Source organism: Ictidomys tridecemlineatus, chromosome 1 (assembly GCF_052094955.1).
Source record: "Ictidomys tridecemlineatus isolate mIctTri1 chromosome 1, mIctTri1.hap1, whole genome shotgun sequence".
NCBI lineage: Eukaryota > Metazoa > Chordata > Mammalia > Rodentia > Sciuridae > Ictidomys > Ictidomys tridecemlineatus.
In genome coordinates, this window is record NC_135477.1 from 15,931,804 (window position 1) to 15,959,283 (window position 27,480).

At 47.7% G+C, this 27,480-nt stretch overlaps 1 protein-coding gene across 46 annotated transcripts in view; it reads right to left on the reverse strand.

The window, feature by feature from the left end:
* Positions 1–27,480, reverse strand: part of Tcf7l2 (transcription factor 7 like 2) — a 187,642-nt gene that overhangs the window by 48,322 nt on the left and 111,840 nt on the right. For 16 of the 46 annotated variants that reach the window (XM_078047218.1, XM_078047165.1, XM_078047299.1 and 13 more), the window contains one exon: positions 21,670–21,813. The exons of the other annotated variants lie outside the window; for them this stretch is intronic. In XM_078047218.1, coding sequence (XP_077903344.1) covers positions 21,670–21,813 — 144 coding nt within the window. The remainder of the gene's footprint in view (positions 1–21,669; positions 21,814–27,480) is intronic. 46 annotated transcript variants of the gene reach the window in all.

Consider the following 27,480-nt stretch of genomic DNA (forward strand, 5'->3'; position numbering starts at 1 on the left):
ATTCAAAACACACCCATATGTGCGTTCTCCTTCAAAACCAATAATCAACAATTTATAGACAAGAAGGCTAAACTGGATCAACTTTACACTTGCATTTAAGAAGATTAATGATTTTCTTTCAAGGAAGCAGCGTGTGAGGAGCATTGCTTTTCAACATATAGTTTGTATGTGATAAAAATGTTTGGTTTCCGACGTATTTACCTAGATCTCTTCTGTGGAAAATGGTTTAATAAAGAAATTATTTTAACTCTTTTAAAAAGAGGGCCCAAATGAGTCGGGTGCATGTAGGGAGCAGAAAAAAAAAGAGACAACAGAAAGAGCTGTTTCAATGTTTACCACCTCATAATTTATAAACAACTATTTGGGAACTAAGCAAAGGCTCTCCAGATTTACTCTGTATTTTTATGTCCATTATATTTACAAAGACTCCTACTTGACATCCAACATTTAATGTTTACTTTTCTATTTCCAATTATGCTTCTAACAGACTAAACATTAAAGATACTGGGGCATGTTTGGACTTTCACAATGCAAAGGAAAATATCAATTACATATAATATTTAGAACCTAAGTAATAAAACAATTCAAATTCAGGGGGAACAAAGCAACGTGAGGCTTTCAACAACTGTAGGAAATCACCCTGACATGCAAATATGGGCACAAAACAGCAAATGTGTAAACTCCAAATGAGAGGGAGTAGTGAGTGGCAAATCAAGATTTTCACCAAATTTTTAACATGACTTAACCAAGACGATTTTTCTGCTGCCGACAAACTAATTTCTGCATTAATGTCAGCTCCGGGTATCTGTGTGTTCATGGTAGAGCACGTACCATCATCAGGCAGGCTCTCTCAAACATTTTAGTGAACAGACCCGACGTGCTGAAGTCATTCTGCAGCACAGAAGACAGGAGGGAGCCATAGGTGCAGAGAGATCACACAGTTTAATACTGTTTAGCTTTAGCTCAGGAAGCAAAATACAGTGCCCAAGCAAACCATTCCCAGGGGCAGGGCAGGAAGGACTCACAGGTGCGCGCGCGCGCGCGCGCACACACACACACACACACACACGTTCACAGAACTGACCACAGGTTGCGGGCGGGATGGTCGGTGGTTGTGGTTTTTAAAACCGCGCGCTGTCCTTGAAACGGAGGCCGCACACAGCTCCATTAGATACCCATCCAGTGCTCTTGATCTATTATTTACAAAGAAAAACCCTTCACTGCCTAAGTGCCCCCGTCTACTTCAGCCTTCCATCTCAACAGCATCAAACAACCTGGTGGGGGGAAAACACAAGACACAACAACTTGTGTTCATCCTAACGTCCCAGGCAAGTCAAATCCTACTTGGATGGAGGAAAAATGGAGAATAACCAGAACACAGAATGTCAGCTAAGGACAAACACAGGAGAGGTTTGCGCTGCAGATCTGACTGTCACTCTCCAGCAGGCGACGCAAGGTTTTGCCATGGTTCTGTAAGAATGGAAGAGCCTTCACCTCAAGGATGGGAAGGGAATGTTTTCAAAACGTATATTTGGTATGAAATTCTTTAATTATCGCATCTGCTCTTTAAGTCGGACTGCATTCGATCTAATTAGTAAGCTTAGATCTCACCTTCATGCTGAACTTTAAACTCTCTGAAGCCAATTAAAAACTATTTAAATGAATATTAAAAGGATTCCTGTGATCATTTCTGACATGAGAGAAAACATGCTTTTCAGCAAAAAATGGGTATACACAGCATGCCTCCATTTCACAAAATATTTGAATTGAGTTGTGCACTTAATCTGTATAATTCTGCCCTTCTTCGATTCTGCCATCCGATGCTTTTCCTTGACCGTTTCATCGTCCTTGTTCAGGCATATCTGCCGCTAATACACTTTTAACTGCAATTAGAACTGCTTTATTATTCAGTGCTCTTCAATTCTCAATAACTTATTAAGATTTACTGGACGGAAACTGTTTCCTACTTTCATTTCGATACAAGATTGAATTGGGCACATACGTGCCAATAAAAGTTGGGATTGAAAAGAAGGAAATTCTTAAGAGTTTCCAATTTGATAAGCCAATGCATACTAATGCCACCGTTAAATGCATATTCTTTCTGAGTCGAGGCCTTTGAAATAGCTTTTTGAGAATTAATAAATTATTCTGTTTGCTTATGAAATTAAATGCTCCCATGCAAAGCCGTTGGAATTAACACTACTAAATGTGTTAGGTTACACTAAAGAAATCTTCACAGTATAATTATATCAATGAGTCATTTAACTCACATATATTAATTCAATTTATCTTCATTTTGAACTGTGTGGACTGATGGATTGTCATCATTAGAAATGACAAAACTCCACGCTGCAGGAAAAAAACAGACCTGCTAATGCTCCGACTTCTCCCACGACCACACACCACTGCCTGCACCAGGGGCCTACAAGCTCTCAAGAGAGGTGTCCTCTGCTAAGGACCAAAGAGTCAGGGCTTCTCTTCAGGATGCCAAAGAGTATCAACTGGACTTGTCCAAACATAATCTATCTAGTATTTAGAAAAATCCTGGAAATGCTTTTGGGGGGAAATGCTACAAAATGGATTGCCATTTTCCTCAACCACATAACCTCCTGATAAGCATTTCTGATTAAACAGAAACAATTGTGCCACAGCAAACATATTAGCCAAGAGCTCAACTAGGGATGCTGTTGATAAATAAGACATTACCACGTGAAGCAATTCCAGGATTTCCTTCTCAAAACTCATAGGATCACACAGGGCACTCTTAAGATTTTAACAACCACAAGGCCACGTTTGACCTGTGACCACCAATGGTCAAACTAAACACACCTTGCTGGTCCTGGTCTCAGCCCAGGTTTTGAAAAGCAGAAATGCAGTGGGAAGTTTGAAGGTAACTGGCTGGCTTCACAGCTGATTCTGAGGAGGCTGGCTTTTAGACTCATCTGACTCAAATGCTTAGTTCCCCTCTCCCTTTAAAAAAAAAAAAAAAAATATATATATATATATATATATATCTTTGGGCCATCTAGCACAAAAATCCTTTTGTTTGTGAGATCCACAATGACACTGATCTCTAGTGAGGAACAAAGGAAATCCCTTAATTTCTTTAAATGCTGGTGGTAAAGGAGAGAAGCCACAGAGGCCCCGAGCTTTAGAGAAGTCTGAGAAAAGGCCCAGGGAGTTGCAGTTTCTAAAGTGGGTAAATAAATGGCTGCTCCAGGAAATGTCCCACACCTTCTGCAGGATGAAGATGCTGGCCACGCAGAGGGTCCTTCAAGGGAACTCACCCACCAGGCAGTGCAGCCTGCCCAGGCCAGCCCTCCTGGGGAGTGGGCAGGCTCAGGCCCTGGGATGCCACTGACCAGTCAATCAAGTATGGAGGGGAGGGAAGATTAAATAATGTCATCAAGTTGCTTTAGAAGTTGTTGACCTGATGTTAATAGGAAAGTACTGCAAAATAGCATGCTGATGGGCGGGGGTGGGGGGATAAAGAATATGTGAATCAGGACTATTATTGTGCATCTCCGTGCGAGAAGGGACATTTAGGCACCTGCAGGCTGCCCGGATTTCCCTGACCTGGATGGCCAGTGTTTGGGGCTGGTTGTTGGTTATTGAACCAAAAGACTCCTGTCATTCACGAGGCCTCTAATTAAGTATTGCTGCAACGGCTACAGCACTATGACAAAAACAAGGGCATGTACTTTTCAGGTCACTGTGATTCTGCCTGAACCAAGAGTTAAAATTCACAAGTGAACTGCAAGGGGAAGGAGGAACAGCCAATGGCAAACGGAATGCAGGAAGAGGAAACACTTCTACTTCCTATAAGGGAGGGGACCTGAACATGTAGATACTGGCCAAATTCACCTGCCCTTCCTGCCTCGGATGCTTAGAAGGCATCTCTGCTCCCCAGTGGAGAAGCAGCACACTCTGCCAAAGGCCAGCGTCAAGGAGACAGCACAAAAAGATAGACCCCATCCTGAAATTCCTTGGTTCTCATTCTGTGGACTTTGAGCAGTTGTGTTTCACAGGAAGTTCAGGAAGGCTGCCAGGAGAGTCACCCAAATCCAGCAAGCTGGCTTACACTCTACTGAGCCTGAAGAGTGCGACATGTGTATGTTCTCAGGGAAATGAGACACACGCATGCCCACGCCCCAGACTGCCACGGGGAATTCCAGGACTAAGGGGAGGGGGCTTTTTGGATGGCAGGTTCCTTCTGAATCTGGTCAGACACTGTCGCTGGAGGGAGACTTCACCAAGGTCCAGGACTGGTACTCAATGCCAGGGAAGAACGGGGTGTGTGCACACGTGCGTGAGCGTGCATGCACGTGTGTGAACATGCCTGATTCTCAGGATGACAAAGCAGCCTTTATAAACATGACAGCCTCTACCTCTTTCCCAAGTCCTTGTAAACACACCCAGAGGCTAACATGACGGGCACATCCAGTGAATAATCAAGTAAGATCAAATTATGTCATGCCTTGCCACAGCCACGCCCACTGGCGCACTTGGGGAGAGCGCTGCCAGTGTGGAGCCAGGGACACGCTCGGCCCAGGCCCAGGAGGAAAGCATGTGGCAATCGCACGCCCAGAGCAGACGGTGAGGCTGCTTCCAAAGCGACCAAGCATCCTCGCAGGCTGGACTGCAGCGTTATTTTTTCAAAACCGTCTTGTTTTTGTCTAGCACGTCTCTTCAAGGAAGTTTAAGAGAGACTCTACTTCTCATCAAATAAAGCCTCACGTGACAACCCGCTTGATAGAAAAACAACCCTGGAGGATCTGGAAGAACAGACCCTAGGCTGGTTGGTCTGGACCTTGAGCTAACGAATAGGAGGAAGAGGAGGACTAATGGGACCCTGTGTGGTGCACACAGTGGCACCTTCCCGCATCCTCTCCCGAGAGCGCCAGGACATCATTCCCTGATTCTATTCGTACTCATTCAGCAACTATTACACCCCGGCACCGTTCTGGTATCAGGGTTGTATCAGTGACCCACACAGAGCCTGAAAGGGACTCAACTACTCAGGACTGTCGACAAGCTCACATGGAGCACCTGGATGGTGGCATTTACTTAAAGTCAACTAACAGAGAACTGAAACCAGTTCCATGACTACTCAGCCTCGTGTTCAACTCACTTTGATTCTTCTGTTCCCTAGAAAATAAAACTGAAAAGCTTGTTTCACTTACATGCTAGAGTAGAAGCACAAATTTTAATTCCCACCTTTTTTTTTTTTTTTAAAGAATCTCAATAAATTATGCTGTCAAATCACCTAACCACGAACTGCTGCTTTCACAGATCAGGACATTACGGACTTGGGGAACCTAGGGTTAGCGATCAGGTACCCTTATTTTGATACCACCCGAAACTTAGAGAGCTTTTGGTTAATTTTGTGTGACCCACGCAGTTGGCCAAATTAGTCTACGATTGGGACAGAAACGTTCCTAGCACTCAGGGAGTAAGCACGAATACCAATTAACATGTTAATTTGGATTTCTCCTCTTTGACCCAATGCTTACTACAGGCTTTCTGGTACTTCTATATTTGATTCTAGGACTTTATAAAACGATATATCAAACTATTGGATTGAACTCTTTAACTTTTTTAGCTGCTTTTCCAACTATAAATTAGGTAAAATATATAGATGTAAGGGGGTCAAGAATCTACTTGGTCCTCCCCTATAATTTCGAGCCAGTGCTACCTCTACTAAAGATGTGTATATATTACATGGTAAGTTACTGCTGGGTCCTAAGTGTAAACACACAGAACCAATTAAGCATTGGGAAAGTGCACAATAAATGTGGGCTGCAAATATACATATCAAAACACTAGTACTATTAGGATACTTACGGTAGGGGGGGGGACATTTTGGGGAAAGCATATCTTTAAAGAAAAAAGACTCAGTAGACAATCTCAGAATATCTCAAAGAAAATGCTCGAATCAGAAACTCTTCAAGTATAGTTCCTAAAATTATTAAAAAGCTATTCAGACTGTGATGAGTTAATGAAAAAAGGTATTCGAACCTACTATATATAACTAAAAAATATTCATTTTATTATCTAAAAAGCTACTGCTTCCTAAAAACATATTTTTAATCTGATCCAGCTCTGTGAGAATTGATTTCTCTAAGAGAAGAGCTTCTTAAATGCAGAGGAAGAAGCCAAGAGTCATCATGCTTGTTAAGATGAGGCTGACTAATGTTTTTAACGTCTTCTAAACATGCCTCTTGATTGCCATCAACAGGTTAGGGATTTTCAAAATGTAAGCATAGAAAAGCTATTTTCTGTGTGAAATGATTTGTTGTAATCTTCAAGGAAGAGTCACTTTTTAAAACTCTATAAAAATATACACTCTGATCTGCACCATGGTTTACTTAGGATAGGAAAAACTATCAGAAAGACACAGGTAGAAACAGAATGAGCTACCCACATTCTTTCAAAAGACAGCCCATGCCAGTGTATCGGAGCCTCTTTTGTTTCCGAAGGCTGGGTGGGAGCTTTAGTTCATGCCCTTGAACCTCACACGGCCCTCTGCAAGGACACCTAACACATCATCTTTCCTGGACTGTTGATACCACTGGCCCTATTTTACAGATGGCAAAACTGAGGCTCCTGGGGTTAAGGGGTCTAACTTATCCAGGGTCAGAGATTGTACTCGAGTCTTCTGACCCTAGCTTTGCTCCTCCCAGTCCTTCAAGTCAAGACTGCATGGTAGAAATTTAGGGTGGAAAATGCCTGCACAGCAATTCTGAACCTTAAAAAAAATAAAAAATAAAATAGTCCTGCCTCTGCTTAACATGTAACATTAGGTGTGTGTGTGTGTGTGTGTGTGTGTGTGTGTACACACTGCAGGGGCAGGGATTGTAGCGGTTCCCTTTGCTAACTGAAGGGACAGTTGGCAAGTATAGCGGCACAATTAGTATAGATAAACCCTCAATAGCCTATCTGCCTTCTGATTTTTAAATAAACAAAGGCTGAACGCTGTAATTAAGATCAGAAGTGCCTCTGAAGGACCATATGGCAAAAGGGAAGTTAAATGAAAAAGTCACCAGCAGGGAATGAGGGGAGTTTGTTATTCCTAACGTGGAAGAAGCGATTTTTAAATGTTTTGAACTCTGATGCCTGGAGGAAAACAGCAACCTCCCTGCAGAAATGGTGGCTGGGACCAAGGCGGGCAGGCTTGGGAAGGAGGAGAGCGCCCGGCCTGTGGAGAGGCAGGAAAAGCCCCGCTCGCAGGGAACGCCACGTCTGTCCTGCAGGGGGCGCTGCGTGCGCTTCCTGTCCAGGCGGACTGGGCCCAACCTAAGGATACCGCAAAGCCAGGCACGCAGACACTGCAGTGTCCAGGCACACTGATGCCTGGAGGTCCCCAGAGTCTTACTCCTTTCTTAATACTCAGAAAACAATGGCATCTCTATGCTCACAATGGCTTCAGTGTGAGCCCCTCCCCCCCACAATGGCCCCATTCAATCCCCCACCATGAGCGATTGCCCCAAGTTTAACAGCCTGTGTTAGGGGGGCACAGGGCATAAAAGGAGGTGTTTCCAGGTTCAGTGAACACTTTGCATCCATTCATCAGAGAAGGGACAAAAGCAATTCCCCACTTCACCTCGAGCAGGGCAGAGGCTGGGGGCTCCACCGTCCCCACCAAATGAACTTTTCCTGGGTTGAGGGGACCACACGATGTTCAGGGATGGTTGTGCAAACACGGTTCCTGATGATTTTTACTTCCAACTAAAGATATCTGCATTAAAAACGGCACGCTTTTGTTCCCCAAGAAGAGCCAAGGGAAACATTCTAGTGGGGAGTGGGACGGGGGCAAAGGAGACAAAGGCTCTCAAGTAAAGACCCAAAAGGCCAACAGACGGTCTTAAATGACACTTTATTAGGAAAGGAAGCCACCTCTTTCTTTAAAATTTTTACTGGGGTTCACTGCTATTTTTATTAAGAAATCTAATATTTATTTTGTAGAACTGTTTTAATTACTAAGTACCCAGGCCAGCAACACTTGACCAATGTAGGCTACTTTCTATCATGTGATGGAAAGCCTTGCTACTACCCCAATTAGAAGTGAAATACCCTGATGTCCGACCATGCCTTTCAAGGTTGGAGTAGTAGTCCAAAGCCCCCGAGAGCTCTAGCTGGTCAACAAGGCTCCAATGTGTTTGTTTGGGGTGGGGGACTGCAAAGTTCATACGAAGCACTAAGACTGGAGAGAGAAGTCATCCCTCCCTCCTCCGAGGGACATCCGCCCACCCCTTCGCCCTGCCAAGTGGGACTAGTCATCCTCAACACAGCCCATTCCTGACCAACTCTTCAGGCTTTGGCAGGCCCAGCCCAGCTGTCATTCCAGGCCCAGTTTAGCATTACATAATGAGCGCCTGCTCCCATCTCGGGCTGCAAGTCAAAACAAACTTGCTGAACTCAACCCAGGGCACAAGCTTGTTTCCTGGTTACAGGACCTGGGGCTGACTGCTAGCAGCAGACCAGAGCTCTTGGTTCTTTTGTTTTTGTTTTTTGAAAGTGGAATATTAGATGAACTCTTGTACCTGTTCTCATTGTGGTCACCTCTGGCAGGACTGCTCTGACTCCAAGTCGTGGTGATCCAGAGCTTTATCACACACAGTGTCGGTATCCAACCTGTTCTCCAAGGATCGTTTTCACACGTTTCTATGATGGCATTGTTAACAAAAGCCCAGAGAGCGACACTGAAAAAGCATCCCCAGATACCAGTCCTCTGGGAAAGAAAATGGTGGGTAAGAGAACTAAATTCCCTGCCAAAGATGAGGTACAAGTTTATCCTTCAAAATACATATTTCAACAGTTATGGTTGGGTTTTCTGTATATCACTAAAAGCCCAGTCACTGCTTGAAAAGTTCCCAGTACTCTTCACGTCCGAGCACCAGCTCCTGCAGTGGAGATGACCATGGTAATCCTCCTCAGTGTCACCACGAGCCTCCAGATCACACCCAGGGCACCCGAGAAAAATCAGGATTTCAAGTGGAAAATAAGTGAATTCACACTGAGCGCACTGAATTTCACACCCTAATCCAAGAAAGAGCTTAAAATTAATGGCACTTAACATGAATAGTTTCCAAAATTAAACTCTGCCTTACACCAGGAGCGGCAGAGAAAAAAAACCAAGGGAAGAGAAAAACCAAGAGGTCCCGGTTCTCATCTTGAAGCTCTTGCTATGTGGCTCCGCAACCGCAGGGTCTCAACATAGCACTCCGCTCTCCCTGAGCCTCAGTTTCCCAGGGTTGGAGAGAAAAACTGAGGAGGGGCAGGGCAGAGTCAATTCTCAGATTTTCCAGATTTGGAAAGATTCTACCAACCCACCCACCCACCTCAACCATAGTGAAGAAATGGCCCTGGCCAGGGACAGCTGCTCCAGGGACTGTGTGCATTAACATTTATATTTCACTCAGACATGTCCACTTGCCTGGTCGCCAAGTTATTCTACTTGTCCTGCAACAGAAGCTCAGGCCCAAGGGAATACCTCAGCCCACTTGCACAATGACCATACCTATTAGGTAACATTCAATTTACTGCTATCTCCCAGCTATCTACGCAACCAGAAGACAGTCCCACTTAATCACCCTAGATAATCTTTTTTTTTTTTTTCAATCCTGGAGACGGGAAACTTTTATTAACAAATCAGGATTCTAATTACAAACAGGTACTGCCTAAATTCTAAGGGACTCCATGTTGAATAGCTCTAATTCACAACGCTTCTTAAATTATTTTGTTCTCTCTGTCTAAACTCTAAGAGGCTGGAATGTTCACAGACCCTGAGCTGCCGGCAACCTGGATGGGATGCTTCTGGCAGTCGGGTATGTATGGTAGATCTCCGGATAGGAAGAGGGACAGAGCAAAGGCTCGATGTTGAAAGAGCAAGAATGCAGTGAGAAACCCTAGGGGGGTAGGGGATAGGACCAAAGGGACACTGGTGGCCAAGCAGAAGCACAGAGTACAGACAGAGAAATGGGCCTCATAGCATCAGGCTGTGTGCGGAACCCTATCCAGGGGAACTCCCAAACTTCAAAGGCGGAATTGGCCACAGACCCATTTTGTCCGACCATCCCAGATCCCACATTTGAACAATGTCCTCTTTATAAGACCGTTTTAAATATGTAGAAGATAGGTGTCTTACTAATAGGACAACAGATTTTGTTTTTAATGATAATAAAGGACATATGAACTCCAGGTCAGGATTCCCAACCTGTGTTAAGGCACCTGTGTCAATTTCACTGAAATGTCTATTTGCAGACTTCAAATCTGGGACTTAATGAATTACTAATGGCTTTCCTTGGCAGCCTCAAAACCAACTCACACCACCATGGAGAGAGGTCTGAAACCAGAAGCTCTGCAGGTAGTTCCTTCTGGGGACTGCCTCACAGAAGGGCAGGCCTCTGTGGGAGACCCACTAGCAGCAGGATACAGCTCAGGACTTCCAGCTAGAAGGCTCTCTTCTGCTCATGCCCTTTCCCCAGCAGAGGAGCACTGGGCCAGGTCCGCAGGCGTACTTACATGACTTCTCTCCAGAAATGGTCAAGAGAACCTACATACCTGTAGGGTCAAGTTCATGGCCTTTGCGACTGATTTTCAGGATCTTGCTCCCCCTGCCTTTCCCACCTATTCCCAGGCTCTTGCCAACACTGCGGGAGGTGACCAGTCAGAAGTCAGATGGGGAAGCAGGGTCTGAGGACCCAACCGTGGCCTGCTTGGCACCACACCTTGAGTGTCCCTTCACCCCGCATCTGCCAAGCTCCTGAGATGATGCCACCTTGCTTGCCAGAGCCTCTGGTCTAGGAACCAGGCCCCGGCCAGTCAGAGAAGCAGGACAAGGAATCAGAGGGTCCCCCAGCGAGCAACCAGGGGAAAGCCCAGTGGTGCGGAGACATTTCAGATCCAGCTCCACCGGCAGCTCGCGTCTACATTCTCGGCCACCTGAAGACCACTGGGGCACTGTATTCCTCTGTCCTGGAAGTAGGGTATGGTGAACAACACTGTGGTACACAGCGTCCTCCCCACCCCGGGGGGAAAAAAAAATCCGCTCCAACTGCCCTGAGAGGGAAGGACAATAGGCGGCTGGCAGATGTGGGAGGGGTAAATCTCACTTCCCAGCGCCCCTCCCCAGGGTCCAGATGACATCTATTAAGTTCAGGCACTGCTCCACAAGGGATCCTGGCCTCTGGCTATGAGAAGAATAGCATCAAAACATTGCTTGCCAACAACCCATAAATTTAAGCAAGTCAGGATGGCAAGAGGAGGCTGCCTGGGAAGCATCTCAGAAAAGTCAAAAGCGGGGTGGCTGGAAATGGGCCGCAGCCAGCAGCACCTCCAGCGCCATGTCCCTCCGCAGACCAGAGGCGCCCCCCCCCCCGCAGACTCCCAGACCTCTGTGCTCACGTGACCACTTTCAGCCTTGCAGCAACTGGGTGGGGAGGGGGCTGTCGCAGGGACAGCACATCTGGCTTGACCAGAGGCGTCCAACTCAGACCCCAGCCATCCTCGGTTTTCAGAGGGGCAAGGGTGAGGGAGCCACAAGTATGCACGGGCCCTGATTTTATCAGCACACCAGTGGGGGCCGCTTTGGGCATCAGAGCACAGCCCTAGGAAACAAGACCCAGCCCCCAGGTCAAAAGAGACCGGGCTTGCTCCTGCCTCAGTGATTCAATCCACACAATGGGAACGACGGCGGCACCGCCAGGCCTCCGCCTCCCCTGCCCTCCCCCTCCCTTCCCCTCCCCCTCCTCCTCACTGAGCCACCACCATGGTCCGCGGAATGCACCCTCCAGGACCACACACTGCAAATACACGCTCATCCTCTCAGTATTCACACCCACTCGCACAAGAGACATCCATTAATAAGTACAAAAAAATGCACGGCTCTCCCCACAGCCGTCTTGGGCATGGCAATCCCCACCCCCTTCACTGGCAACTGCCCCGAACATGGGTTGGTTCTGAATTTGGGCAAAGAGAGAAGTGCAAGTCGAGGGTCCCAGGCATCTGCGCACAGGAGCTCTGCCCTTCAAAGTGGACCCTGGGCCCTGAGTTCTAAGTTTTCGTGGTTCTACCAAGTGGCCCAATTTTTTTTTTCTTTCGTAATTTGTGGGATCCAAGCGATTTTTGCTGTGGGTGGTAACAAGAGTTGAACTGTTTCTAATTATTTAAAAAACAAAACCACATACACAAAACAAAACAAAACTCAGCATTGCCAACTGCTGAGAGACTCAGAAGCCACAACTTCCGGTAACCAGGACGTCCCCCCAGTGATCATGAACCCGAGGTCTGGAGCCCACGTGTGCGCAGAGCTTCTCCCACAGCTGGGCCACTCACATGCCCCCAAACGCAGGGTGGCACAACAAGCAGGGAGAGGGGGGTGTCTCTGGCTTTGGAAGCCATTTAGAGCCCCAGGCTGCACAACCTGGTCCCAACAACTGCTCTCAGTGGAGCCAAGGACAGAGAAGGAAGGGAGGGAGGAAGCCAGCCTTGTTGTCCCTCTCTGAAAATAGGTGCTATCAGATAAGACAAAAACCTCTTGAAGTCAAGCCTGGTACACAGTAAACACTCGGTAAATATTAGCTACTTTCTTTTTTATAAGAATAATTAGAATATCCGGGCACGGTGGCACACACCTGTGATCCCAGCGGCTTGGGAGGCTGAGACAGGAGGATTGTGAGTTGAAAGCCAGCCTCAGCAATGGCGAGGCACTAAGCAACTCAGTGAGACCCTGTCTCAAAATAGGGCTGGGGATGTGGCTCAGTGCTTGAGTGCCCCTGGGTTCATGCCCGGTACCCCCCCCCCCAGAAAAAGAAGAAGAAGAATTAGAATAATCCGTGGTTCCCTCGTGGTGGAGCTCTAGGGTGAAATAAGAGAACTAATGACAAGCTTCACCCAGCAGCTGAGGGACAACAGACTGGGTTGTTTTGTTTTAAAGAGACAAGGTCTCCATGTATTGTCCAGGTTGTCCTCACACTCTGGGGCTCAAGTGATCCTCCTGCCTCAGCCTCCCAAGTAGCTGGGACCTCAGAGCCAGGGGTTTTAATAGACGGGGGGAGGGCACTATTAACGTTAAACCTGACCACAGCCACCAGCACAGGGTTCAGGTTTCCCTCCTCCCGCTGAGGTGAATTAAAGGCCCAGATGCCAGCCAGTTTGCAGAACTCCATCTGCTGTAGGTGCTCCTGATAAATGAAGGCAGGTACAGTAATTTCCGGGTTTTGCAGATGGAACACTCAGGCCTGAGCTGGCTCCATAAGTTGTCACTCAGCAGCTGTGAAACTGAGGCTGAACGCCTGGCGTGCAGATCCCCTGCTCCCAACTGTCCCCTTGGGCAGACCCCAGCCGTAACTGACTTTCCATGGGGGAAGATATTTCCTTTCAAAAAAAGGACTCCCAAGATCTATGACTTCATCACCGATTCTGAAAGAGGGAATACCAAAATGGAGAGAAAGAAAACCCATTGACAGTGTCATTTAAAAGTCTCAGAGAATGCAGGACTTTCTCTGGACACTTCAACGGCGACTCCATGGCTCCATTCCAAATCCCATTTAAAAAAAAAAAAAAAATCCAGTACCCCTCCACTGACCAACCCTCATTTGCTACCCACCTTGCTAATCACGCCCTGAGGGTGGCAATAACTCCAACTGCAGACAGTCGTTTTTTGTTAATGGAATTCTAAGCCCATCAGTTTTCAGCTGGTAGGATGAGAGAATCTTTCACTGTGTTTTTCTAAAGCAAATATTTAGTGCTTTCATCTTTTAGTGCCCTAACATGCAATCTGTCACCAAAATAAGAAAGAAAACAAAAACAAAAAAACACCTTCTCATGCGGGTGTTTGTAGAAATGATATCACGTTTTCGATGTCAATCAGACAAATGGCGAATGTGTTCGGAGTGGAGCTGATCATTTTGCATTCTGCCTTCTAGAGGCGCCTCTGGAAGAATCAAGACCCCACAGTCACACCTGCTCTGCGTACAGGGAGAAGGCCACTGCTGGGCAGCTCTGTCCTGCTAGGTGGCCGGGCTTGGGAAGCTTCATTTAGTGTGTGTGTGTGTGTGTGTGTGTGTGTGTGTGTGTGTGTGTGTGTGTGTGTTTAAATGAGAGCCATTCTTCGCCCACCGGGAGGACACCCCCCAACAGAAACCTGTTGCCAGACAACGGCCGTTTCCTATCATCAACGGTCCCTCCTCCAGGTAACCAGGGATGCTCTCCCTGAACCACATGCCACATTCCCTCAGCCCAGCAAGGGCCAGGCAGGCCCCGGGGCCCAGGTGGGAAAGCTGGGTGAGAATGCTTTCTCCTGCTTCCTGGTGATTTAGATGCCACCAAGCAAGCAGGAGAGCTGCCACTGTGATCTGGAGGCCACCTCTGCTCCCCTCCCCCACCATCTCTGCCTGGGTCACTGCTCTTAACTTCTCAAACTGGCTGCAATGGCAGGTCTCCAAGCAATTACCAAGACAGGGATTAGACTGCACAAGAATTTACATGTGTGTGACTGCTGTTACCTTGAACAGCAAAACGCATGGCAGAAGCATCATCTTCAGTTCACTTGAGCGTGACACTCTGAGCTGGGGACCTTGCAGGTCACCTCTCATCGTTTCCCAAGAGGATGACAAGAGGATCCTCCCCCAAACATACATTCCTGCATTTCCCTTTTCTCTAGCAAGGCCCAAGTTCTGATCAACAGGCCAGGAAAGGGAGCCTCTGGCCTCCCAAGCACGTGCCAGCTTGTTCCAGAGTCTGGGCGGGGATGGAATGCACCAGGATTGGGAGAGCGACTCCAGTGCCCCTAATCTCCAAACTCCTGGTTTCATCTAAGTGATGGGACAAGTGAGGACAGCCTGAGAGAACCAAGCTGGGTCAACAAAATCTACAGATTGCATTCCATCACCGTTGTAGCCACCATGCCCAAACCCGGGTGACCTGCCCTGCATCTCTGAAGAATAATCTAGATAATTCAAAGCAGAGTGCTCCAAAACACATTTCACGTCCCTTGCTGCCTCTGGGGTCAGCAATCACATATCACCTTCACTAATTATGTTTTTAGTTGGCCACCATCCGCAAAGCTAATTGCAGAATGAGGTTTAATTCTCCGAACTCCACAAGGTGGCCCTGAGCATTCCAGGCGTAGAGGCAAGAACAGCTCAGAATGAGGCATGGAAAATCCCAGCAAGCATTGTCCATAACTGACTAGCTGGCAGCCCAAACAGCAGAGTGTAGGGAGGTGTCGCTGTTCTATGCGCTGCGCTGCGTATGGCGCAGGAGATAGTTACACAAACGCATGTGAAAATTCATAGAAATGTAAAGCAAAAGAAAAAGTCACTTTTACTGTAAGGTATATCTTAAAATGATATTTTTTTAAAAAAAATCCTACATCTCAAAAGAAATCTTGCCCTCAAACCGTAAATGAGTGTATGTAATGAGTGTAAATCCAACAAGCACACAGCTGCAGACGCCAACCCAAGACCCACTGAACCTGGTGTGAGTGTATTTTGCTGTCTTAAGCAGGACACAACCCAGGAGACACTGGTGTCCTCTTCGACACAAACACATCCATCCGCAGTGTGGGCCAAAGCCCATGGCAGACACCACGGTCCACCTCTGGAATGACACACCCCTCTCACCTCGGCCCACCTTTCTCATGGGTTCTTGTGAAACTGGCAACAGCAAAGAAACTTGTCCAACAGACAGGGCTGTGACAACCAATGACCTGGACGTCCCTCTGAGTGGTTACGAATTTCTTCCACTTTCTACTTGAGGCCTTTCTTATTTCCAGGGGAAAGGAGGACTTCTCACCTGTCACCCTGGCACCAGACAAAACAGGGGCCTACCAGAAACCCAGGGGGCAGGAACAGGGCCGAGCAGTACTGACCCAAAGCCTCCACAGTCCCGCTGGACCCATCCAGTAGATCAAGTTCAATCTAGTGCCATGTCACACCAACTCCTAAGCAGCTGCCACCAAGGACAGGGTGGCCATGGCGGAGGCCAGAGAAGCTTGACAGGCCGGGTGACCAGGGGCTTGGGAAATGGAAACAGTGGGCTAACCATGTGTCCTTCAGTTACCCCAGAGTTCTTCCCACTCCCCTTGACTCTCATTTCTTCTTTCTCTGGTGTCCTTTGTTCCTTCCTTGTCCCCACCCAAGGTTCTGAAAGGAACTAGCTTTTCTGAAACAGAAACTTTCTCTCTGAGCACAAAGGGGCCTAATGTAGACCTTCCCAGGAACCGCTCTGGTCTTCTACGGCTCTGGCCACGGAGGCTGACTTGAGCTCACTCGGAGTGGCCTGGCCAGGGGCAGAGGGGCACTCAGGGGCGCACTCCCCCCACCAGAAGGTTCTGAGAAGTTAAAGTTGTGTGGCTGTCCAGAGGTCACCTCTTTCCTCATTGTCAGCCCAAGTACAGGGGATCAGGCGTTGATGAGGAAGGACGGCCGTCGTGGGGACTGTATTCTACCACCATGCCTCCTAAACTGGGGGGAAGAAACATCTTTTAATGCAAACAGGTTTGAAATAGCCTTTCAGAGAAATAAATGACAGGAAAGACTGGAACGTATCGATAAAGCATGAAAGGGGACGTATCTCCCTGTAGAGTCTCTTGCTAAACTAGCACTAGTTGATGCCGTTAAGGTCCACAGGACACACGGATGAGGAAAGATTGAAGACTAGGACCTCCACGTTGCCTTGCTCGTGTAATGATAACAACTGCCCTTAGTAAAAATGAATTAACTAGATACCAGAGTCTGGGCTGAGATAGGGTTCCCCGTTTCCAAATCCTGAATACCAACCCCTCTGACATGACTGAAGGGATCAGTAATAGGTCAGGACTGCCCAGAGCTGCCACACCAGAGAGGCCAACCGACAGGACGGCATGAGAGCCACCGGTGGAAAGCACACACCGGCCCCAGGTCCTGACCTCACATCTTCATGTTGGGGGCCTGACCGGGGAGAGTCGTAAGGCCAATTTACTAAAAGCCAACCTGCCACCTTGTGGGATTTACAAAAGGGGAGGATGCAAAACAGTAGGTTGTGTGAATGACAACATGCCACACACCAGAGGCCTAAGGCCTAAGGCTTCTCTCCTGATGACCTTTGTCACATGGATGCAAAAAAAAATATGTGACTCACAAAGAATGGGGAAAATGGACACGGCTCAGATAAGAGCCAAGGACACCGCCCGTGGCAGGTTCTGGGTGGGCCCACGAGGCCGGCACTCAGCATCGCCATGTCCCCACCGACAGCGCTCAGAAGACCCCTCCGCACACTGCGTCTCCGACCTAGTGCACAGAGCGAGACGACCAGCACTCACAGGGGCCTCTCTTCAGTCCACGGAATGGCAAACACAGAAACAGGCCTCGGATCCCCTCCCTGTCTGGTCCGTGCCTGATAAGTCGGGTGGAACTACGGGGTGCTCCCCAGCCACGGGGAACGTGAACTCACTGAGGCCTTGGAAGCACACAGCTGGGTCCTGTAGGACACTTACACCACTGGAACAGCTGGAGAGAACCCACGCGCTCACTTAAACTTACAAGAAGCTTTGCAAACAGAGATTGTCCCGCTGGCCGTCCCCCACAATGAACGCAGGTGGGAGGGGGAGTTTTGCTGGTCCACTTTTTCACAGAACGACCCAAGGAATCCCTGGCCACATACATCATGAGAGCATTATAGAACGTTCCAGAGCACACTGTCTTCCCTATTTCCAACTCACACCCTCTGGCCACAACACTGTGACAGCAGAACGTGGAGGATGGTCTGTTTGCTTTGGGGCAAGGGCCAAGCGCCTTAAGGGGTGACCAATTCTAGAGTGGACAACCACTGAAGCTTCAGGAAGAGTCTTCCTGGCTTAGGGGGGAACGTGTTTCTGTTAGAGAGAGATGGAAAACAAATACACTACAGGAGCCTACCTATGACTTTTAAAGCACATTTTTGGAAAAGTGGGAGGAAGTTAGGTTAAAACATTGACTCTGCCCTTCAGAGGTGCTCTTGCTGTGCTCACCCTACTTCTCTACTGGGGGGGGACAAGCTGAAAGTTTTAGTTTGGTGGAACCCTGGCTAACCCAGAGCCATAATGCAGGGATTTACACATTAGCAAAAACTTCCTTTATTATGCACTATGTTGTGTAAATCCAGATTTTCCATACATAACATCTACTGAGAAATAAAGTAACCAGGAAATGAAGTAATATCTATATTTGTTTCAAATGACTAACAAGCAAAAATAAAACTCTGGCCATAATACCATGCTTTTTAGAAATCAGACATATAATAAGCCACAGATTTATAGGATGTGGTCTAATAAACCTAAGAAAAGTTTCATTTCCTCTCACCAAACTGGTTAACTCCCTGTCTATGTGACTAGCTTTGCAAATTTAGCAGAAGTCTCTTTTTCCCCTTAAATTTATAGGCTGGGCGGTTAATGAGCAAGTAGCAACAATAATGCGCCCCCTTCTGAACATGCCCGCATGTCCTGTTTGCACGCACACACACCCCTCCCCAACACTGGCAAAGGGGCAGATCGACGGCAACAACCAAAAAATCCAAAGGGGCAGGGTACCATCTTGCTAATCCCCAGCCCCTGCTCAGGAAAAGTTCACAGAACCCCCAAAGAGGAAGGAAGCAGGGAATAAGGGAAGGGCTGGACAAAGAACTTTTTAAAAGTTTGTTTGCAAGTATTTCAGTGGAAATGGTATTGACTAAGCAATTACAGGAAAAAAACATTTTCTTTCTTATCTGAATGTAGCTATGCCATGGGTCACACCCTATTATTGTCACTATTCAGCACGTTAATAGCCCCAATGCAATGACTTTGTGTGGCTAGCTTTAAAATGTACATGAATAGCTAACTAAAAAGAGGTGACTCATGCCTGCCCAGGTGGGTGTTGACTTTCTTAGTCATATTTACTAGACTAGTCCATAACCTGCTGAAGGGTTAGGACCAAGCTGAACTACAAAGAAAGAGGGACAAGGGACAAGGAATTTCAAACAGGGATGGGGCACAAGGTATCTCCCAGTGTGAGATTGCAAACTACAAACTTGGATGCCCCAAATCAAAAGTTCTCCCCCAGCTCCCAAGGGGGTCAGGTGCCAAAGAGGACAAAGGTATTCTCCATTAGCAAGTGCAGGATGGCTGGCTGAGGGGAAGGCCCTGGACCATGGACAACAGCCATGGTCTTTCATTAACAGCATTTTATGGTCTGCATTCTCTGACTGTGTGATCTTAGGCAAGTTGCTTAATCCCTCTGTGGCTCAGTTATCTTGTTTGCAAAAGGAATAATTACAGAGCCTCCCCTTCCTGGGGCCGTTGTCAGGTTATGAACAGTTTATAGGAGAGCCTGGCTGAGGTACCGGGTAGAGCAGGCCTGGTTGGGATGCCACTGCCACCCCTCTTACACACAGGGCATTGCATTGCGAAGCAAGCTCCTTGCCGCAGAGGCAGCAGACACTGGGCTCACACCCGGTTCTCCTGAGTGCCAATCCCATGTGGCTTCCCCAGAGCCTCTTCCAGCCCACTCATACTTCAGACTGGGAATTTCACACTCCAGTAAAATCCCCGAAGTAGCAAGTACTAGGAATGCTAGATCTGAATCTCCTGGATACCATATGGGCAGAAACACACAGGCGATAGCCCGTGCCATGGTGGCACCAAGTATAAGATTCCCTGAGAACCCTGATGGTCCACATTGGCTCTGTCCCCAAGCACCCACTTTATGTGCAGCCCATGAGAGGGGGGAAACTGAGGCACGGAGCAGTCCGGTACCTTGGCCAAGCTGGTCGGGTCTGTGCGTGACTTCTGTGCCTGGCCTACTCACAGTTCCATGGATTTAGACCTAATCCTGGAAACGTGGCGTTCTGGCACCTGCCTGGGAGATGTTTCTCTGTTCCAAGGACAAGACTGATAAATGCTCATGACCACTGGCGCCAGGGATCTAATCGGCCCCTGCAGATCTGGAGTTATAAGGAAGAAAGCAGGCTTTCTGTTTCGGTTTCCTCAAACTCGACATGGGCGCCTGGTTCTCCTTTATCTACCTCCTAACTCTGACCAAAGATTAATGAGTGACCACTTGCCAGGTCCTGGTGGAGGGAGAGCCATAGCCTCAGCTGTCAAATGCTCACTAAAGGCTGACCAGGGGCAGGCCGCCCAAGAAAAGCCGTCCACTGACCACGGCTACTGCACAAGGGCTAAATATGTACATGTACCCAGGGTCAGCAGGGCACAGGCATGGTCCAAGGGCAGGGCAGAGGTGAGACAGCACCCTGCCATCCCATCTGGAGGGATTAGGGTTAGGGAAGGGTTAGAACAAAGAATTTCCACAGGACACCAATGCATAGAATCACTGACCAAAATTGATACCCATTCTGGTATCAGAAAAGCGTTCTCGGTGCCATGGCAACCAGATGAGGATAAAACTGCAACACTATTAAGTTACAATCCCACTTTTAGAGTTTTTAAAGTTTACGCACATGAATGATAAGGGGAAAAATGCACTCAAATATCAATAGATTATCAATAGATAATAAGTAAGAGCATGGATGTTTACATTTTCTTTGCTTTTTTCATGCTTTGAAGTTCTCTTGAATACTTAAGACTCAAACTACAGCAAGCTCTTAAGACAACCGACTGCACACCTCTCTCTGAAGGTAAGACATATGCACACTACCTGCTGGAGAAAGCACAATGACTGTCCCAGCAGCCTTAACACATAGCACAGCACCTGGCACTGAGTAGGGATATAATAACTGTTTTTACTTGTGTGTGTGTGTGTGTGTGTGTGTGTGTGTGTGTGTGTGTGTGTGTGTTTTGCTGGGGATTAGAACCCAGGGCCTTGTGTGTAAGAGGCGAGCACTCTACCAACTGAACTGTATCCACAGCCCACAATAACTGTTTTTAAAGGATAGACAGTTCACTAATTGGCTCATGAATATTCACTTTTCTTTAAAAGAAAAACTAACATTAGTACTAAGTCATTTGCTGTTTCAGGGTTACTTTAAAATTTTTTATCTGCATTGACTTTTGCTTTCCTGAAGATAAAAGCATGTTCTAGATGTTCTTTTCTTTGGGACTACTAATTTGAAGAGAACTGTCACTCCCAAGCACAGAACAGTGTGGGGTATTGACGCTGTATTGAATTATTTAAAGGAAATTCACAATGCTTCCTGTCCTTGGAGAGCAACATCTGTGAGAAGCGCCATTCACATCCGCCTCCAGTAGGAATCCTTGCGGAGGAGTGAGCATTTCTCAGCACCCTGAATTTTAAAAGGAAATCTATAATTTCTAAATCACTAATAACAGAGGCAACGCTCAGGTGAGAGCTTCCTTCTCCTGGCAGCTGTGAGGAGCCCAGGAAATTCCTTCCCGGGGGCCAGGTCTCAGGGGACAGTGCGCTCATCACTCCCAAAGCCCTCGGGACGCTGCGTCCTGTCACGTGCCTTTACGGAGCAGGCACCCTGAGCTCGCGGTGGCACCCCCTCACCCCGCCCTTGTAAACAGGCCTTTTTACGGGACAGCATCCCCATAGCAGACAGCACACCAGACATCGTGGCACCTGACATGACAGTGACCCGGGCCGGTGGCGGCGGGATGGCCCTGCCCTAGTGCAGGTGAACTCTGGGCGGGTGGGCAGTGTCATTGCAGAGCTGGCTCATCTCATACCGTCGTTCTGCTCCGAGACGTACCTCCAAACACCAGGGCTCCCCAACCTTTTGTAAGGAGTGGCTCCTTCTCATGTCCCTGAAGACTTGAGTGCTGACAGTGAAGTCTGAGGGGGGGTGGAAGTGCTGACAGTCATGTCCCTGAGTGCAGCAAGGGAGGGGGCTCTGCTGCCAGGAAGAAAGGGGAACAGAGTGAGGCTCGGGGGGGAGGGAGGGAGGGAGGGAGGGAGGGAGGGGACGCAGCCTGACTGCCTACCCTACCCACCATTCTCTAGAAGCTCCCAATGACCAGGGCGATAGTTCCCAGCGTGAACCCAAAACTCCTCCACCTCCCTGCCATTCGGACGGAGGTCCCACCAAGGACCAATACGACCTCCTCCATGCAGCCTTCCCACCGTCCCCAGCCCTCCCACCCCGACACACAGGGCCACTCCCTCCTGGGGCCTCAGGGAGCCTCCGGGCCACAGCCCCCTTAACTTACCTTCCTGATTCTTCTGTTAGTCTGAACTATGTGACAGGCTGATATTTCTGCCCCCCAAACACACCAATTTACAAATGGCTGCATTCGACACTCTGTTTGGGAATCCTGTCTATCTTAACACCTATTCTTCCGCCAGACTCTTAGTCTCTGGAAAGAAGCAACTGCACCGCCATCCCTGGACCCCTCACAAGATCAGGCACCGGTGCCTGGAGTCCTCAAATTTCCACCCACTGGAGACCAGCCCAGGCACCTTCACGTGCTGTCCTGCCTCCTCTACCTAGAGCCTCCACGGAAGCTGTGTATTCTCTTTCCATCAGTCCTCAGCCACTCTTGCAGAGAGGAGTGTGGTGCCCATCTTACAGAGGGGGAAACTGACTCAGAGACGCTAAGGAGCATGCCCAAGGTCACAGAGCTAGTAAATGGCAGAGGGAGCACGAGGACCATGTTTCAGTCAACTCAGGTATGACAGCTATGTGCACCCGTCTGCTTTGCAGATGTTGATTGCATCGGCAGGGCAGAGAATTCAAGGGTATGATTTAGGGGTGCAAAGAACAACCTGGGGCCCGAGTAGGGCTATTTCACAAACAAGAAATAGCATTCTAATTTTCTTTTTTAAGAAGCCAATGTCTATGCCCTGGATGCTCTTCATAAAAGACATATATGCCTTCTCTTTTATGCTTTTTACATGAAGGAAAATCCCATCAACAATTTTTTTTTCACCCTCCTTAATTCTCAATAATAATAATAATTCAAGACTAAGAATATAAGGTGGAGTACAATGCTTAACAACTTCCGTGCTCTGATATTCACTATCAGAATGAATGTGGTGGGTACAGATGATTCTGGAAGATAGGGAATCAAAGAAAACAAAAGACAGATCTCTAAAATAGCAGGCACAATTCTGGAACAGTTTCCAGTGTGCCCTGAGTTTTTCCAGGTGAATTAAAACCATCCATAGGCAAACTGAGCTTCCCAAATGGGAAGGGGCTGCTCTGCCTGAGAACTGGACCTCTCAGGGCCAGGCTGCAGCTGAGCACCAGAGGGAGCAGGCGCCCTGCCCCGTGGGCTCCCACCCCCATCTGGGACGCACAGACCCCCGCCCGCCTCTCTGCACAGCAGTCACTGGTACCCAAACTTGAGTCATGAGTCCGTGTAGGGACCAGCCCACTTTATGACAGAGGTGATCCCACTCCGCCTAGTCACAGCAGTGACTCACCTTCAAGGCAACATGATTTACTGTTTCTAGAAGGAAGCAGGGACACCAGGGTTCAATCTTTGCCTACTGCTCTGTGTTCTAACACAATGCTGGGGGAGCAAAGAACGGCTTCCAAGGATAAGTGCAAGGATCGCAGGGACCACCTCATCTTGACCATCCCAAGCTACTTCCTGCACTCTCACTAGGACCTGTGCCTTATGAGGAAATGGGCTTGTACGCATGCCACAGTAGAGACCTAGATACTCTTATCTAGGAACCTGGGAACCTCAGAGCCCAATTTTTAGGTCACAATCAGTAACCCTACCAGCTTTGAACTTGAAGGTTTGCCTTATCCCCATCTTCCCTAATGGGCCTACCCTGCTTTTCTCTATATTTTGATATCTGTAATTATTCATTTCTAATCCTACTGTAGAACGCAAAGTCTTAAGAAACATTAAACTTCAGGGCGTATAAAAGGTCTAAACTATCTGAATGTATACATGAATATAAAATCACTTTACACCATGAGAGCTATAGCTAAGTCTCCTCTGAAGAACATGAAATTGTACATGAGATTCTGAAGATTGACAGGTTCACGTCCGAGTCTTCTCAGCAGCCATTCATAACTATTGTGGAAATCCCTCAGCATTTAGGAGGCCCCACCCTGACTCCTGGGCTGAGGTGGGTGTAGACATCTCCCCCAGCTCTAGCTGTAGAGCAGCTAACTTGATCCAAGGACAGGTGGCACACTGTAGCCTCTTATCAAAGGCACTAGTCCAGAATCAAGGTCACAGGCATGGGGGGAGATAAGATCTCTCTGGACTTGAGCAAACCTCTATGCAATGAAGCCAACGTGGAGGACATGGGAGCCAAGAGCTGGTAGAAAGGGGTCCTGGTACAGAAGGCCCTGGGCTGGTCATGCCTCACAGGTCTCCTACCTCCTACCTCCCAGTTATGGACCAACACACTTATTTTCTCAGACTAGTTTGATATGGGTTTGGAGATAGAAGGATTAGGAGTAAACAGTCCAGTCGCCTTCGTCTGACTGGCCTCAGTAACTGGCCATCTGTGAGCCAAGTGGGAACGTGGAAAACACTGGAGATGTTCCAGAGAAGGAAGGCCACAGGGGTCCTGCTCCTGGCACAACGGCAGGACTGCAGCAGACATTTGGTACTTGGTGAAGAATGAATGTACCTTGCGACCAGGCTCCAGAAATGGGGGAGAGGGACCTGGCATCCACAGACCTGCTGGAACTACCCTGAAAACTATCAAAGAACTGGCAGCACTTGCCCTAGTTCAAAAAGTAGGTGCAGCCGGGAGCGGTGGTGCACACCTGTAATCCCAGAGACTGGGGAGGCTGAGGCAGAAGGATTCCAAGTTTATTTATTTATTTTTTTTTTTAAGAGAGAGAGAGAGAAATTTTTAAATATTTATTTATTTTTTTAGTTTTCGGCAGACACAACATCTTTCTTTGTATGTGGTGCTGAGGATCGAACCCGGGCTGCACGCATGCCAGGCGAGCACGCTACCACTTGAGCCACATCCCCAACCCAGGATTCCAAGTTCAAAGCCAGCCTCAGCAACTTAGTGAGGCTCTGAGCAACTTAGAGACTTAGTCTCAAAATAAAACTAAGTAAATATAAAGGGCTGAGGTTGTGGCTCTGCAATAGAGTGGCTCTAGGTTCAGTCCCAACAACAAAAACAAAGAGGGTCCTTAATGCGTATGTTACTGGGAGGGTGTTTGGGATGAGTTTAACACTTGAATGAGCTGAGCAAAGCAGACTGGCCTCCCTATGTGGATGGCCCCATCCAATCAATTGAAGGCCCAAGAAGAGACCTTCAAGGTTGGCGCCATAATGGAGGGGAACGTCAGTTTCTTCCTGCCTTTGGACCTGACTGAGACGCCATCTCTCTCCCCAGCTCTCCTAGTTCTCGGGCCTTGGCTCCAACTTAACCACTTTCCTGGGTCTCCCACAGGCCAACAGCAGATCCTGGGACTTCTCAGCCTGCACAGCTGGGCAAGCCTGTCCCTCAGGTTAGGCCCCTTTCGGCATAGCCACCCATCCACCCTGTTGTTCTGTCTCTGGAGAAACCCGACACATACTTTGGTTTGGTTGTGTGTTCTCTCATCTAAAGCAGAGGGAAAAGATGATGCATGAAAATTCTGAAATCAGAATTTTAAAATGGAATGAATCTTAGAAATCACTTAATTCTTTTTGTCTTATTGGGGGGGGGGGTATTTTTTGTACTGGGAATTGAACCAAGGGGCACTTTATCACTAAGCTACATCCCCAGCCCTTTTTATTTTTTTATTATGAGACAGGATTTCCTAAGTTGCTGAGGCTGGTCTTGAATTTGTGATACTCCTGCCTCTCGGCCCCCCAAATCACCAAGATTACAGGTATGCACCACATCCACCCCAACCTCATTCCCCTAACCCTAATCTTCTTAAGTCTAGGTGTAAAAGAACACATCCAGGTCCACACAGCTACAACTGATGGAAACTAAAACCTTGATTTTACAAAACAAGAACTCAGGGATTGTGCGCACCGTGGAAGAGTTTTCTTTTTAAAATGCCGCATCTTTGGAGGAATCAGGACTCCATTTGAATGAAACGCCCTGGCAAGCACCATGGTAGTTAAAAAAGCAAAAACTAGTAAAAGGCAATTTTAACCGGTCAGAGGATAAAACCTGTAATTATTTACTTTATATACAAATCTTTGTACAAATAAGGGCACTAAAAAACAAACAAGCAATAGTAGTCATTCAAAAAAAAACAAACAACACCCCCACAAGCATCACCTTGTAGAGGGTTAAGGTCTTGGTGGGTCAGGCTGCTGCGGCTTCTGGCACCATCGATAATTCTCACCTCCAAAGGCGAGGTAACTTTGATGGGGACTAATTACATTGAAACATGTTGTCTAACAACTTACAGCAGAGGCAGAGAAACTGCAACCAGGGCTGCAGACAAGCCACCATGAGCACCATTAGCAACAGGCCCAGTTTTCCCCCAAATCAGGACACCATTTTTTTTTTTTTTTAATGTGTGCACAAGAAAATGACCTGGTACGAGAGTGTGCAAGCATGTGAAGCCAGAACAGCACAAGTCCAGGTCACATGCAGCCACTTCCTCTTCCTGTACTCAGGTCACTCAACCACCCTGGCTGGAGCTGGCATGAGCTAGCAAGGAATCATCATCGCTGCTATCAGGGCATCCAGAGATGACGTCTCCCTTGGCTCTTGAGAACCTGGCCTTGGAGAGAAGGAGACCCAGACCCAAAAGAGAAGGCAAGACAGAATGGACATAATCGGTACTAATTCTAAGTCCTAAGGTATGTTCCCCTTAGAAGCACTCTGCACCCCTCCAACCTCAGCACAGACACAGATGTGGGGCCTCCTGTCACTGCCACCCACACTAACTACCATTTGCCCCCAGCTTAGCCCCGTCCCACCACCCAAGGCAGCTGGCTGCTATACACCTCGGGGGCTGCCCACCTCCCGCAGGCTCCTGTTCTACCAGCTGCTGCAGCAAACAGAAGAGCAGGTTTCCTGAGCTCACAGGCATGAGAGGAACAGCGGGTCCTCAAGCCTGAACATTCAGAAGCAATGTGCACCGCCCCCCACCACCTGGGCATGACCATTATATGATAAGCGAGTATATTTACTGAAGCACATGATATTTAAGGAGAAAAGGTGACACAAGTAATAAATATTTATTTGGCAAGGGAAGCTCCACACCATCAAAATTTTAAAAATTTTACAAGCAAGGCATCATGAATGGTAGTTTTCATCTTTTCAAAAGTTTTGATCAAAACTTCTCCCCACCCTGACACCTTGGGTGGGAAAAAAATTCTACCTAACAAGCACTGAGAAGCTGGAAACAAGATACACTCTGTTCGTAATGAAGGTAAGGAGGGAACAAAATAGTTTTTGTGAAAGAGTTTGGGAGAAAGTCAAGAGGAGGAGGTGGAGGAGGAAGGTACTAGAGCAATACCAAGTAAAGAAGATGCCTTCACTTTTATAGCTGCCATCAATACTAAGTTAGCTCGGAACAAGAAGGCCAAGGATAAAAGTGAAGGGGTTAACTGTAAGGTCATCCGACCTGGGATGTTAGCCAAGGCGTGCAAAAAATAATGAATAAAGTTCTATCAGGTGTGGC